This window comes from Neltuma alba, unplaced genomic scaffold (genome assembly GCF_004799145.2).
Source record: "Neltuma alba isolate B1F8T4 unplaced genomic scaffold, ASM479914v2 tig00000050_pilon, whole genome shotgun sequence".
NCBI classification, from domain to species: Eukaryota; Viridiplantae; Streptophyta; class Magnoliopsida; order Fabales; family Fabaceae; genus Neltuma; species Neltuma alba.
This window is the reverse complement of record NW_021631909.1, coordinates 58,600-72,848: the sequence shown is the minus strand read 5'-3', so window position 1 is coordinate 72,848 and position 14,249 is coordinate 58,600. Positions and strand designations below refer to the sequence as shown.

Here is a 14,249-nt window from a genome sequence, read left to right as displayed (position 1 = left end):
AACAGTCAGAATTTCAGGGTTAAGTATTTCGATAACGATGATCGAGCAATCAGTTATCGCTAAGGTTTCAGATAAATGATCAAGTATAAATCGATCTATAGTAGTCTTTTTGATCGAAGAACTATTCGATGAATAATTTATCGATAAAATGATCGATAATCGCTAGCGTAAATATCACATAAGACTTTGGGAAATTATCGATAAGCTGATCGATAATATCAGGTAAACAATCGGTTACTGATAAGAGACCCAAATCTGAAGTGTATTTATCGATCAAGGTTATCGATAAATCAGTCATCAATAACGACTTCGATAAAAGGTAACACTCTCTACTTGTTCTGCACATTAGTTCTGTTACAAGTTTATCGATCATATTTTCGATCATTTGTTTATCGATTACGTGCTCGAACTTTATGCTCTAACTCTCTGAATGCAGGTGATCAAATTCACTGATAGATCGATAACTTTATTGATCACAAAATTATCGATCACATGATCGATAACCAATGTCCTTATCTACTCTTACTCAGTTTTGCTACAGCTAAATTATCGATAACATTATCGATAACTTTAACTTATTTGCTTAACAAAAGTTTTTCACATAACGTGATCGATAAAGAGTCTAAGAATTGACATATTCGCATTAAGTTATGGTGAACGAATGTTCGATCAAGTTATCGATCACTGGTTTTTCGATAATATGATCGATCATCCAATTCCATGAAAATCATGTTTTCACAAAAGGTGATCGATAACCAGTTTCCTTGCCTTATAGGATTAATCTTCTCTTCATAATTTATTCGATCATTTGTTCGAATATTCATTGTTCGATTAAATGTTCGATCTTTTCAGATAGCCTGTGTTCTTCATTGAATATATACATACCCATGGTTTATCGATAACATTATGCATTATATTTTTATCGATAAGTTGTTCGATCATCAATGACTGAAGCTTCATTTCAATAACATTTAAATTATCGATAATCTGTTCGATCGTCAATTATGTGATCGATCACTTTTTCGATCATGCAATGATTTCCTCTTTCTATGATAATTCTTAAAGTCAATGATCCAACACTTGATCGATAATTTTAGTGATCTACTTCGAAAAGTCTTCATTCTGGTTATCGATAACTTGATCTATCATCAAGTTATCGATCACTTTTTCGATCAAACTAAACCAGAATGACATTTTGCTCTTCTTACTGATAAATGATTTCGGCACAAATCCTTGAATGATAGATTAGCTTTCTGTCTGTATTCAAGATTTAAGCACTCACACCACAAAACTCTCATTTGTTCTAAGTTTGAAATATGCAGATTAATGAAAAACGAGTGCAACGGCTCTTCAACGGGATTACGTAGGCTGCGACCTACAGTGTCAGAAACTCAAACGCATTAATGGCGGAGCCATTAAAACCAGTGAAACACGCAAACGAAGTCACAACGGCTAGAAGCCCTTCCGTCTAACGGCTATTTAACGAGATCAACTATAAAAGGCGCGAAGAGGCATTAATGAAGAGATTGAATACCGAACTACCACCTGCGATTATTTAGTTACGCATTCAATACTCTGTTTTTCACTTTACTACTGAGCATCAGTGTTTATCATTGAATTCACTCTGTAAGAGAGCCATTCACTACTCTTCTTAAAAAAACACACTCACATCAAGAACTCTTGAGAGGGGTTGTATCCTTGCGGGAGTAAGATTGTCACATAGACTATCACAAAACCGCTGCAAGATTATAGGTTATATAGATAGATAGATATATAGATGTAATCAGTTTTTTTATTGGCAAAAAAATAATTTCTCAAAGAATTTTTCCTAAATGTAGTGCTAACAGGATATTAACGTCATTAGAGCAAATGGGGCAAAGGAAACAATATTTATGAGAGGAAATCTTAAAAATTACAATTATTTAATAAAAGTATCAAAATATAAATTCTATTAAATTATTCTATCTAGACTCTAGACGCCCCCTCTAATTACATCTGTGTTTTATAAAATAATTTTATCTAATTAAATTTAAGATTAAAAGAGAATAATTATAATATTTTATTGCTTATTTTGTAGAAAATAATATTATATTACTTCTAATATATATTTTCTTTATATTGATAGATTTATCCATAAATTTATATGCATATATATATATTAGAACTGACTAATTGTTGGCAAAATATATATTAAAACTAATATAATATTATAATTATACTCTTTTCAGTCTAAATTTAATTAGATAACATTAATTTATAAAATGTGGGGCATATAAAAGGTAGGGTTGGATTTTGTACAAAATAATTGCAATTTTTAAAATTGTTTTTAATAGATACTATCTCCCTTATATCTTTGACTCTAATTCTCCTAAAAATTTTAAAAAAACAAAACAAAAGAAAAAACCAATGGGGGCCGTAAGTCAAAACGCAACGTTCTCCTCTCCATTGCCCATTCAACGGAACTGGACGGCGGCGAGGAAGGCGAGAACCTGTTCAATGCCCGAACCATCCCCGCCGTCGCCGAAGCACAGAATCACAAACCATTCTCCACCTCCAAGCCGTCTTTAAAAGTTCGATCTCGCAGGCTTGGAAGGTGTCGATCATAGCAATTGGAAGAAGAGTTCAAAGTTCCATTACCTCTGCCGGACGGCGAGCAGCTGTAGAGTTCAGGTGTCGGCTTCTTGCTTCTCTCTTCTACGGATCAGGTGCATAGACTTCTTAACTCCTTCATGTGATCTTCCTGCACGATTCTCCTTCATCTTCTTGATTCCTATTTTCCCTCCTTCTTCCTGTTTCGATCTTGAAAGAGGTGCTTCGTTTTCTACCTATGGGCGAGATTAATCAGTCTATGTCGTGTATTTTTGGATTAATTGCAGGTCTTACATTTTGAAGATTTTGCCTGTAAGTGAGCTTATCAATCTGTGGGAAGCTTTGCATGTTGCGTCAATTGCACGAGATGCTCTGCTGTGAGTGAGCTTTATCAATCGTTGGAAGCTTTGCCCGTTGCTTTCATTGAACGAGCTTACTCTATTGGTTCTGTTTGTTTTGGACGGTTCCGATATGATCTTGAATTGGTTTCTGTTAATGATTGGGGTAGACCTGGGAAAGCGGGCTGGCGGTGCGGATACAGGCCAGCCCGCCGCGGTGCGGGCCAAATGCGGTGCGGGCTGAAGTAGCCCGCACCAAATGCCAGCCCGAGCCCGCCAAGCGGGTTGGCGGGCCAGCCCGCCTAAATTTTTTTTTTTAAATTTATTATATTAGTATGAGTTAAGCCTAATTTGAAATGTTGAAATTAGGCTCCGAGTTTTAAACTTGAGTAATGGATTCTAATAAAAAAAAAGAGAATTAATTTATAATATTAGAAGAAATTTAAGAAAAAAACTATATATTTTTTATAAATAATTAATTTAACTAGTTTTTTTATCCAAATTAATTAAGTAAATCTTTTATGTGTGTGTATGTATGACTATATGAAAATCACATATTTATCTAATCTTATGAAGCCGTGCATACTAACGACAAATAGATATAAAAATAAAAGATGGATAGTGCTCTTCATATAACCATACATATATATGACTTCACCAAAAAAAAAAAACCATACATATATATGAAGTGCTTAATTAATTATATATATAATGATATAGATGAGGTAATGTCCATATGAAATTTAATGGTCAAAATCATCTAACTATATTATATAATGTATTAAAAATCAGAAAAAAAAAAAAAAAAGCGGGCTGGCGGGCTGGCTCGCCAACCAGCGGGTCAAAAGCGGTGCGGGCTGGGAAAACATCAACCCGTATTACCGGCTCTAGATTGGGGGAGGCTGTGTATGACGTGGCCTTCTGTGGTGTCTACGATGACTTGAACGGCTGCGCTGAGGGTGATGAACAAAGATACTCAAGAAAGTGATGCTTAGGTAATCTAGATGTTATAGAGAAGGGGGGTGAGAAGCATTTGTATTCTAGCGCGTCTGTGCGTCAATAAACAATGGGTCGCATTACCCAGATGTTAAACCCTCCAAAAACCCACAGCCCTAAATTTCTTCCCATCAATCCTTCTCTTCATGCACTCTCTTCATTTTCTTCCTCGCGAATCACTTTGAAGCCACCAAAGTTTCTAACTTTATCTGTCTCGGCGCTAATGCGAAGCCAGCATCAACAAGAACCTCAACAACATTTCTCTTTGGCTGAAGCTCTCCTCAATAGTAATCGCAAGGAAGAAGTTCTTGGAGACATCAAAAGCTCCCTCTCAAACTGCCTCTCTGAAACTAACCTTCATCTGACCATTCCTAGTCTTAAGTCCAAAACTAGAGGCAAGGTAAACTAATGCTGAAAATGCATCTTGCAAGGGAAGTTATTGCTCTTTTTTACCATCCAAATTTCTTTTGTGGTCGGAGAAGTTTTGGGAGAGCCTGAAAAAGGGGATGCAAAACTAAAAAGTTGGTTCTTTTTCCTTGTTGTTTCCCCTATATTTTACTGGCGCTTCTAAAATAGCTCGGTATATGCTGCTAGGTTAGAGATATTTATGACAGTGGAGACTATCTTGTTCTGGTGACGACTGATCGGCAGAGTGCATTTGACAGGATTCTTGCTTCCATACCTTTCAAAGGCCAGGTTTGATATGTGATATTTATTTTCATACTAACCAGATATTGCATGAGAAGTGCTACTTAATTGATAGTGAATGGAAATGCTTGTGACTGAAAAAGAATGTTGGAATTTATTTCTAGCTGGTAGATAGATAATTATCAGAACCAGCTAGTCTTTGGTGTCACTTAGGAATTTGAGTTATTGGGCTTATACTTGTCAGGTTCTTAACGAGACAAGCCTGTGGTGGTTTGAGAAAACTAAGCACATAACTTCCAATGCTGTTGTATCAGCTCCTGATAAAAATGTTACCATTGCAAGAAAATGTTCGGTGTTCCCTGTTGAATTTGTTGGTGAGTGATTTGCCGTTTGTCTATTTAACATCTTGCTTGATGCCGTTTCATTTTCTTTGATTGACTTTTGCCCAACTTTGGTTTGGAGTTCAGTATCCTGAAAGAAATTGTTTTCACCTTTTATGCAACAAAACAATGGTCAGTATTTTCTTTGTTACATACAGTCTCATTACACATATTATGACCTTTTGAAAGGCTTTGACAGAGTTGCTCTGGTTTTGTTATTCTAGAAGAGCAATGCAGATATATTAGAAAAAGATCAGGACAAAGATACGAGTATCTGCTGTTCACGGTTTTGTGATGGATACAATGTATTTGAGCTAGAGATACGCATGTTGTGCTTCTTTATGTTTTATTGTTATTCATCTCGTTTTACATGTTTTCATTATTTAAATGTTCTGAGAAATGCGATGGGGGTTCAAATGGCCGTTGATTTAGATTAGTGTTGCTGTTTTGCAGTTAGAGGATACGTGACTGGAAGTACTGATACATCTCTATGGACAGTCTACAATAAAGGCATCCGAGAATATTGTGGCAATGTTCTCCCAGATGGTGGATTTTCTTTCAATCTTTGCGTTTTGGGTTTCTTTTTAAAGTTGTACTTTTTAGTTTATATCCTAGTAACACATTACAGGATTGGCCAAAAATCAAAGGCTGTCTGAAAATATAATCACGCCAACAACCAAGGCTGCAGATCATGACGTGCCTATCACTCCTGATGAGGTATGACGCGTATAATATAATCCTGACTATCTTGTTGATAATAAATGAGCTTCACAAGCAAAAGAGAAGGATGGAGAGAGCAGGACCAAGGTTAGGAAGGGAAGGGAGGCAGTAGTTTGGGAATTTATGAAGCTTCTCTGCATTTGGATATTAAACTTCTAACTTAAAATGAATGAATGATACATGATGGGGGTTATTTTTCTGATATTGTCTTGGATTAGGATTATCCTTGGCACAATCATTAATCTAGTTTTCCTTTAGGATGAATTTATATTATTTTTGTGATATATGCCTTCAAAAATGTCAACCAAGACTTATTATAATTATGCTAATATCTATTTGACAGAATGGATAGAGTACTTTGCTTATAAACCTGTTCTGTGACTCGAGAGATAAGGTCTTGATTAGGGGCCGACTTTGGAAGGAGGGACTAGGTAGCTTGATTGGAAATCAAAGATGGCTGCCAGTGGGTGGCACTGATCGCAGTGACTGACCACAATTGCTACTAGATTAACTGTTCAGTTCATTTTCCTTGTGGAGTAAAGTAGCCATATGATGCTACAAATTAGGCCAAGATTTGAGTTTAGACTTTAGCGCATGAGGGCTTATGCAATCATATCATGAAAAATTTATTGAATGATATCTAACAATTCTAACCAGCATTCGTAGTCATCTAACAATATACAATTTGGCTTGGATGGTTAACGTAGTAATCCCTGGTGATTCCACGGCTAAATTGATGATTTAGCTCTAAAAGAAAATATTTAATGATGCAGTGCTTATAAATGATAAACATCAAACACATGCTGTTACACACATTGATTGTTTTTGTTGGATTTCCAACAATTGGATAATATCTTTCAATATTCTCGTACTTATTTTATGATGCATTTCCCTGGCAGATTGTTAGAAGTGGACTCATGACCCAAGCTGACTACGAAGAAGTAAGCAGGAAAGCGTTAAGTTTGTTTGAGTATGGTCAGGTAATTATGCATCTCCATTTATTTCCACTGATATCTTCTGCCTGCGTAAATTCCACTTTTCATATCATAAAGAGACAAATTTTTATATATTATCACTGACAAAGTGACGACAGCTTGATCATATGCTCGCATAAGTATGTGAGTGCATCAATCCATTGAAACTTCAACGTGTTTGCTCTCTCTCTCCCTCCCCCCCCCCCACACACACACATCAATATCTTTCTGCCCGTTTTTCATTCCTGTTTACTTCATTTGCTTTACTTTGCAGCATGTAGCTTTGGAACATGGCCTCATATTGGTGGACACTAAGTATGAATTTGGGAAGGCAAATGATGGTTCAATTCTTTTGATTGATGAGGTTTAATTTTTTTCCTTGAAACACATCCAATGTTATCATGCACTCACACGTTAGCTTATCAATGCCTGATAAAGTAGTTTCATTGCATATCTAGGTGCATACTCCTGACTCGAGTAGATACTGGATTGCCAACTCTTACATGGAACGCTTTCAAAATGGTCTTGAGCCTGAGAATGTTGATAAGGTGCTTCATGCTACATTATCGTTGCTTGATTTCTCTGGTCCTCTTCACGCTCTTATAATCGATTTCAAGCTTTTGTGAATGTATCATCTAAAGTCTATTCGTGAAACCTTTGCTCTATATGGATTAATTACATGTAGGAAGCAATTTTTTGATGTTCATATAATTTATGTGTAGGAGTTTTTAAGATTGTGGTTCAAAAGTCACTGCAACCCCTATGAAGATGAGGTAATTTACGCTGTGTAGTGCTATTCAATCAGAATATAGACTTTAAACATTCATTCAAAACTTACTATTGGTGGATTTTTTTCTTTAGGTCCTTCCTGATGCACCTGAAGATCTTGTTTGTGAATTAGCTTGGCGGTATGTGTAGTGCTTACTCCTTTTACACTAGCTATTTTTTGTTTTGAGAAAGCGAGTATTAAAAAAATATAACCCCTGATACTTAGTTTTTTGCCCCCCTCTTTTGGATAACTGGTTTGATAAGTGCTGGTACTTGGTTTTTCCCCCCCTCTTTTGGATGATTGGTTTGATAAATGCTGGTATTAATGCAAATATATTGCCAATAGCCTTGTAGCCTAATAGCATGAAAGTTCTTACTATAAGTTGGAAGGTCATGGGGTTAATTGTACCTGTAACCTTTGCCTCCCTAAATCAAAAAAATTAATGCAAATATACTGTGGCATATAAGTGGGTATTTTTTGTTTGTTTGTGCAGATACATATTCTTGTACGAGACAATAACACATTCAAAATTTGATGCATCTTCATCAGAGGTAATCCATAAACCATTATTTTAAGTATATCATAGCATGAATTCAATCGGAGCGTGTAACTTACACTTTTCCTTGCAGGAACCAATGCACGATCGTATATCTCGAAACGTCGCATCTTCACTATCTTCTCTGAAGTAGATATGGAATTTTAGTTTAGGCCCTACCACCGCTCTGTGATTTAAGAGCCTCTTTCTGACTTGTTTTTGGGGGGTAAAGGGCGATTCCGTTACCAATACTAATGTATAATAACAGACTGAGGGTACAGTGGCTGTCTTCTATCAGACATTGCAGGTGACATTTCACTGCCAGCAAGTCCCAAAATAAACTTATGGTGAGAAGGTGAAGTTATAAAATCATGATTATTGGTGAAACTCCATGTCTTTCCATGATCTTCAGAATCAGTCTTGATTTAAGGCAATAATGACAAATAAATTTTCAAATTTATTAGTAATATCTTGTGTTGTCCTCAAGAGGAAACAAGCTTTCTATGGGAACCGCCAAATGTTGTGCTTTGGATGTATATTCTTTGTGACATGGTTTGAAAGAAACCAGCAACTTGTTTCTATAACATGTCAGTATTAGTTTACTTTGATAAGCTTTCAATCCTGTTGGTATTTATGACTGTTTGGAGATTTGTTAATCTAAATATGTCATAATAACCTCAGGATCACATTCGTCAACGGGATCTTGAGAAACATTTGATACTCGGAACTTGTTGATGTGGGAACGGATAGAGGTAGAAATGTACTACCTCCCGTCCTAAATATAGTTCAAGTTGCACCATATTTAGAATGGGAGGTAGTATAAAACTAAAATAATTGTACCGAAGTAGATTAATTTGTCTGAGAATGAGAAAAGAAACGTTTAATTCCAACGATGAAATTGTAGGCAAAAAAATGAAGAGGGGTAATATGATCATTAGTAATTGTTTTCTTAAAACCAATGTTTTATTCTTATTTTTATTAAGTAATAATTGCTACATAAAAGCAATATAATTAATAAATTTGAAAGCACTTTTCTTCTGTTCTACCCTTTTTATTTCATATTAGTGTTCTCTTCTACCCTAACTGCCAGATTCATGCGATTTTATTGGTTCAATGTAGTAAACTAAGAAATAATATTACAATCTTTTTTTTGACCTTCAATGATAGTATTTTTGTTTTGTTTTCCAGAGATATTATGAATTTTTGTACATCAAAAGATATATTACTCTTCTGGTCTTAATATAAGACTTATTTAACTAATTTGATTAAATTAAGAAAGTTAGTTAATTATAAGAAATATGATATGTTTTTCATAAAATATTATAATTATCTTCCTTAATATCTTCTTTCATTTTTCTACTTGATTATATTTAAGGAAGTATCATAGGGATAATTTAAAAAAAATTGATAAATATGAGAAATAAGTCTTATATTTATGACCTAAATCAATTTAATAATTAGGTTCTATATTAAGGATCGGAGAAGTATAATTTTAATTGAGACTGTAGTTTATATAAAACTCAAGATATGAATTGCACAGCAGCAACACTAGTTGATGGGTTTGTCACAATTTTAAATTTTAAATTTCAATTTACTTTGTCTCGTAAAATTGTAATTATTTTATCAAATTATCTTATTAATTATGCATGCTCAAGAGTTTTTTAAATATGAATAAAAAAATATTTGTAAAAAAAAAAATCTCTTTATTATAAATAATTAACTTGATTAATTTTTTTAAATTTTTGAAAACTACTCCACTCTTTTTTTTTTTAATTAGGTTATAACTCTCCCGGTATCCAACCCCCAAAAAAACCGACTAATCCAGAGTTTACCCAGAAAAGTGGGGTGAGATGTTGAAACCGAAACCTGGAGGCGAGTGCACACCTTTGCACACCTTAGGCACCCTTTCTAACCACCGGGCCAAGCCACAGAGCTCAAACTACTCCGCTCTTTTGCTTCTATTCTTTCCCCGACCTTTTTTTCCGTTTTCACGGAATTAACAATTGACATCGACAATCCCTTCGTCAAAATTAGTTTGATTTTAATTGGAGTTGTCATAGCTCAGACTGGCAATTGGCAAGAGCGTATAGGAAGGAATGAGCGTTGTTGTTCATGCTATCCTCGTTCTTCTCATCTTCTCAGTAGCTTCGTCTTCTTCCACTACCAGTGGCAATGAAGAAGAACAAACGAAGAGAGTCATTTGGGCCAAAGGAGGCCCTGATTCTGTGGTTTGGGTGGTTCAGCTCTCCGATCTTCATTTCAGCATCCACCATCCCGATAGAGCCCTCGACTTTCGCAATTTCGTCGGTCCTGCTCTTTCCATGATCAATCCTTCACTCGTCCTCGTCACCGGCGACCTCACAGGTTCCTTTTGTTAATCTGGATTTGAAGTTTTTGATGTTTATTTGGTTTTAGAATGAGACTTGTGTTAATTGTTGATTTTGCTTGGCGTAAGAGTTAAGATTTGAAGGAGTTCATGCATTTGTGATTTTACGATTGTTTGTATCTTTTTCTGCTCCTCAGATGGAAAAAGCAAGGATTTGCTGACAATGAAGCAAAATGAGGATGAATGGAAAGAATACCAGAATGTAATGGAAGATGTTATCAAAAGGAGTGGACTCAATAAGGAGGTTTTCTTTGACCTTAGAGGCAATCATGATAGTTTCGGTGTTCCAGTCGTTGGTGGTTCATCTGATTTCTTTTCCAAATACAGCATCAATGGGCAGTTAGGCCGCAGTGGGAGAATCACTAGCGTTACTGTTGAGGTTAGAGATTCACTCCAGTCTTCATTCTGTGAAATTTCCTAGTTCCTAATAACAATTGTATGACAAAAATCTACCCATAGGAGGGTTATCTAGAATTATATACGGATACAACTGAGAGACTGTCATTCATTTTCATGCCAAGGTTTATTCTATTTTTGATGCGAAAGGTATTGACTTTAAAATATTTTATAATAACTTCGTTTTCACACCATGGCTAGAATTATCCAATGTTCTATCTGGAATTCAAAAAGTTTTGATAGTCCAATGCTCATGTTGCAGACAGAGCATTGAATCATTCTATATACTAAAATTGGGGTTGCTAGAAAAGAAACAATCTGAACCCCAGAAAACTCTGCTGGAAAAACTCAGCTTGAATTCCTTTTCTTTTGGACTAGAAAATTAGGAGTTCACCAGTTGTAGCTCTGTAAGATGATGTGTTGTTGTTGAGTCATGGACCCAGGCCCAATTAGGCCCACTAGCAATTAGTGAAAAACTCTACTGATTATGTTGTTTATTATTATTTAATTGTGTACATATCTTATATATCTAAGATATCTAGGTTAGATATGATAAGATAAATTTAGATACTAGGATTAGGTTTACTTTATTTTTCAGTGACTACCTACGTCTCTTGTCTATATATTTTAACCTCATGTAACTTTCTGAAGCAAGCAATAGTATTCAGAGGTGCACCCATCTCTGTTCCTACAGTTATATTGCTTGATAATATGAAGCTTTTACTTACTCATGCACGTGTGTTCCATCATACAGACTCAGGAGCGTAGACATCTCTTTGTTGGGCTCGACAGCACTATGTCAGTTGGTTTACGAGGTCCAACTAATCTTTTTGGGCATCCCACTGATGAATTGCTGAGTGATCTAGATTTGCAGCTCTCACATTGGGACTCTCAGTCAGAAAAACCGGTTTCCAAGATTTCCTTTGGGCATTTTCCACTTTCATTCTCCGCACCATCAGGTTCTGGAAGGACCTTGGAAGATGTTTTCCTTAAGCATTCAATATCAGCTTACCTGTGCGGGCATCTCCATAGTAGATTTGGTAAGAATTTAAAGCGACACCATCAGTTGAGCCCTCATTTTTCATCCCTCCAGAAGTTTTTTCAGTTTAACGTGCACCAAATATCATTTGAAAGTAATGTGAACTGTTCAATTGGGCCCCCACCAATCCAAGAATTTTGGGAGTGGGAGATGGGTGATTGGAGAAAGAGACGATTCATGCGAATTTTGTCTATTGATAGTGGCCATGTATCATTTGTTGATGTTGATTTCAAAGCAGGGACCAAAAAGACAATTATCTTGCCAACTTTCCCTCTAGATTCACGCATCATGTTGACATCTTTGTTCCATCACAAGTATGAATGTCAATCTGTCACCGCTTCATCTTTTGAATCAATAAGAGCTCTGGTCTTTTCCATTTCTCCAATCGTCTCAGTTGTGGCTAGGGTCTATGACTCTAGATATGGGAATCTTGATTTAGTTTTGGAAGCACATATGATCAGACATGCTAATGAGACCTCTAGGGGAGTCCTCTATGTTGCTCCATGGAATTACCAAGCCTTTGAGGATGCATCTCCTCATAGATATTGGCTTCAAATTGAAGCAACTGACATCATGAACAGATCAACTTTGACTGAATTAAGGCCATTTTCTATTAACGGTCATAGTGTCAAGCTTTCTTGGAGCTGGAAGGAGTTTTTTGTTATGGGTTGTCAATGGCCTGCCTTGTATTATCCAATGTTCTGGTCTTCCTACATTCTTCTGTTCTTTCTTCTTCTTCTTCCAATCATTCTACTTATTTTTCAAAAGAAGCTTTACACGTACAGGAACTTCATTGCCACCAGAGGTCTCGGCAATGGTGTATTATGGGTTCAGGAGTTCAGGAGGGTTCGCACATTATGGTTTGGTTTTATTGGATACTTATTTTATCTCATATTATTCCCCTGGTTTATTGGTCAAGTATTTACAGAAGGGAACAACAGGGGATACATGACCTACATGGGTTGGGTTGTGAAGAATCCCAATGAAATATGGAATCATGATTATATTGGATCTCCAGATATTATGATGATTGTTCTTCCTCATCTATTCTTCGTGCTATTTCCAACAATTTTGGTCTCCGCAGCTCTGACTGCAGAAAGAGGGATTTATCGGGAACATATGTTATCACGTTCAGGGAAGAAAGTGGACGATCATGATCCAAAGATTCAAAGAACTGTATCAAATGATGAACAGAGAAGCAGACTTTCAAATTTCTGTTTAGGCAAGCGACCAATTCGGACGATTCTCTGTTTGATATGCTTGGCAATATGTTGGAAGCATTTTATGGTAAGGCTTTTTTAATAGATAGTTGGCATTGTGATGTGCAAAGGTGTATATCATATAATAGAATATCACCCAGGAGCCAAAAGATAAACTATTAAAGAACATTTTGCACTAAAATAGATAAATGAACGTCCTTTAAACATGAATGACAGTCGCATCCCTATATAATTAGTTTCATGAATAATCTTCTTCATCGTTGTAATTTTCCAAAAGTAGAGAAGATCTTACATGTTTTGCATTTCAGTCTCAACAATGAGCTAACATCTGCTATCACCGGGGATTAGAGTGAGGATTGCTGTCAGGATTTCTAGCAATTTTACTTGACGATTTCTTTCCCCCCTTTTTTATTCCTACTAATTAGTACTAGCAATTTGATCCCTTGACATGAAACGTGTCAATTTAATGGTATCATCTGAGCTTCTAGCTCATTGGCTTTCTCCACTTTATTTTGTTTGATAAATTTCTTCGTTATTCCCCTGCAGAATTGCAGAAGTCTGATGAAAGCCTATGAGATGAATCCAATTCTCCATTTCCTGGGTTATGGGCTCTCAGTTCCCATCTTGTTGGCGTTTGCTATCTGTGGAACCAGAGGGATCCAATGAGAATGACCCAAAATGTTCACAGTTACCCAACTGGACCAAGCCCTGCATATTTTGAACTGTGGCTTATGACGTCAGAGGATAAACTCTCGTGGTTGCTGTTAAAATTAATTTGAACTGATCCGTTGGGTTGAGGGCTGGACACTTTGCTTAGTACAGTTTCAGCAATATCAATTATTCGTTTGATGCAGTGCACACTTATTGTGGATTTGCACGGATCGGTATCTTACAGGCCTGCATTGTGAAGACTGAATCTGAAAGAGCTCATAGGTGCACCTCTTGCGCTAAAAATAGGTACAGGAAACCAATAGAAACTGAGTAAATGGGTTTTTCCCCAAACCTTTTTGTAATTCCAACTTAGTTTATCAGGTTAGAAAGTGGCTATTTGCAGTTGATCCCCCATGACTTGCCACGTCAGTTGATACGATACAAGCCTCCATTAATCTCGAGCAGTTCTTAGATAAACTTATTACACGAATATAAAGTAAACTGAATGAATGTCCCTAGACCCTTCAGTCATTTCAATTAATCAAGTTTTATATTTTAGATTGTGGCTATTTTTAATTGATCCCTCCTGTCTAACTTCCTAGAATTGA

General features: G+C 36.1%; 2 protein-coding genes across 2 annotated transcripts; both read left to right on the top strand.

Annotated features, from left to right (window-relative positions):
* The first annotated feature begins 3,823 nt into the window (after positions 1–3,823).
* On the top strand, positions 3,824–8,558 carry LOC114744854 (phosphoribosylaminoimidazole-succinocarboxamide synthase, chloroplastic). Its single transcript, XM_028933299.1, has 12 exons — positions 3,824–4,323; positions 4,518–4,619; positions 4,816–4,945; positions 5,405–5,497; positions 5,580–5,668; positions 6,571–6,651; positions 6,920–7,009; positions 7,104–7,193; positions 7,368–7,418; positions 7,507–7,553; positions 7,908–7,965; positions 8,044–8,558. The coding sequence occupies exons 1-12, from the start codon at positions 3,994–3,996 to the stop codon at positions 8,101–8,103; spliced, it is 1,221 nt and encodes a 406-aa protein (XP_028789132.1). The 5' UTR covers positions 3,824–3,993; the 3' UTR covers positions 8,104–8,558.
* A 1,457-nt stretch (positions 8,559–10,015) lies between these two features.
* On the top strand, positions 10,016–13,736 carry LOC114745777 (putative metallophosphoesterase At3g03305). Its single transcript, XM_028934269.1, has 4 exons — positions 10,016–10,313; positions 10,473–10,714; positions 11,486–13,057; positions 13,537–13,736. The coding sequence occupies exons 1-4, from the start codon at positions 10,046–10,048 to the stop codon at positions 13,654–13,656; spliced, it is 2,202 nt and encodes a 733-aa protein (XP_028790102.1). The 5' UTR covers positions 10,016–10,045; the 3' UTR covers positions 13,657–13,736.
* Positions 13,737–14,249: the final 513 nt, after the last annotated feature.

Coding starts and splice junctions, on each gene's coding strand:
- LOC114744854 (XM_028933299.1), top strand. CDS start 3,994: ATGGGTCGCATTACCCAGATGTTAAACCCTCCAAAAACCCACAGCCCT. Junction 4,324..4,517: donor AGTCCAAAACTAGAGGCAAG/GTAAACTAATGC, acceptor ATATGCTGCTAG/GTTAGAGATATTTATGACAG. Junction 5,669..6,570: donor TGCCTATCACTCCTGATGAG/GTATGACGCGTA, acceptor TTTCCCTGGCAG/ATTGTTAGAAGTGGACTCAT.
- LOC114745777 (XM_028934269.1), top strand. CDS start 10,046: ATGAGCGTTGTTGTTCATGCTATCCTCGTTCTTCTCATCTTCTCAGTA. Junction 10,314..10,472: donor CGTCACCGGCGACCTCACAG/GTTCCTTTTGTT, acceptor TCTGCTCCTCAG/ATGGAAAAAGCAAGGATTTG. Junction 13,058..13,536: donor TATGTTGGAAGCATTTTATG/GTAAGGCTTTTT, acceptor ATTCCCCTGCAG/AATTGCAGAAGTCTGATGAA.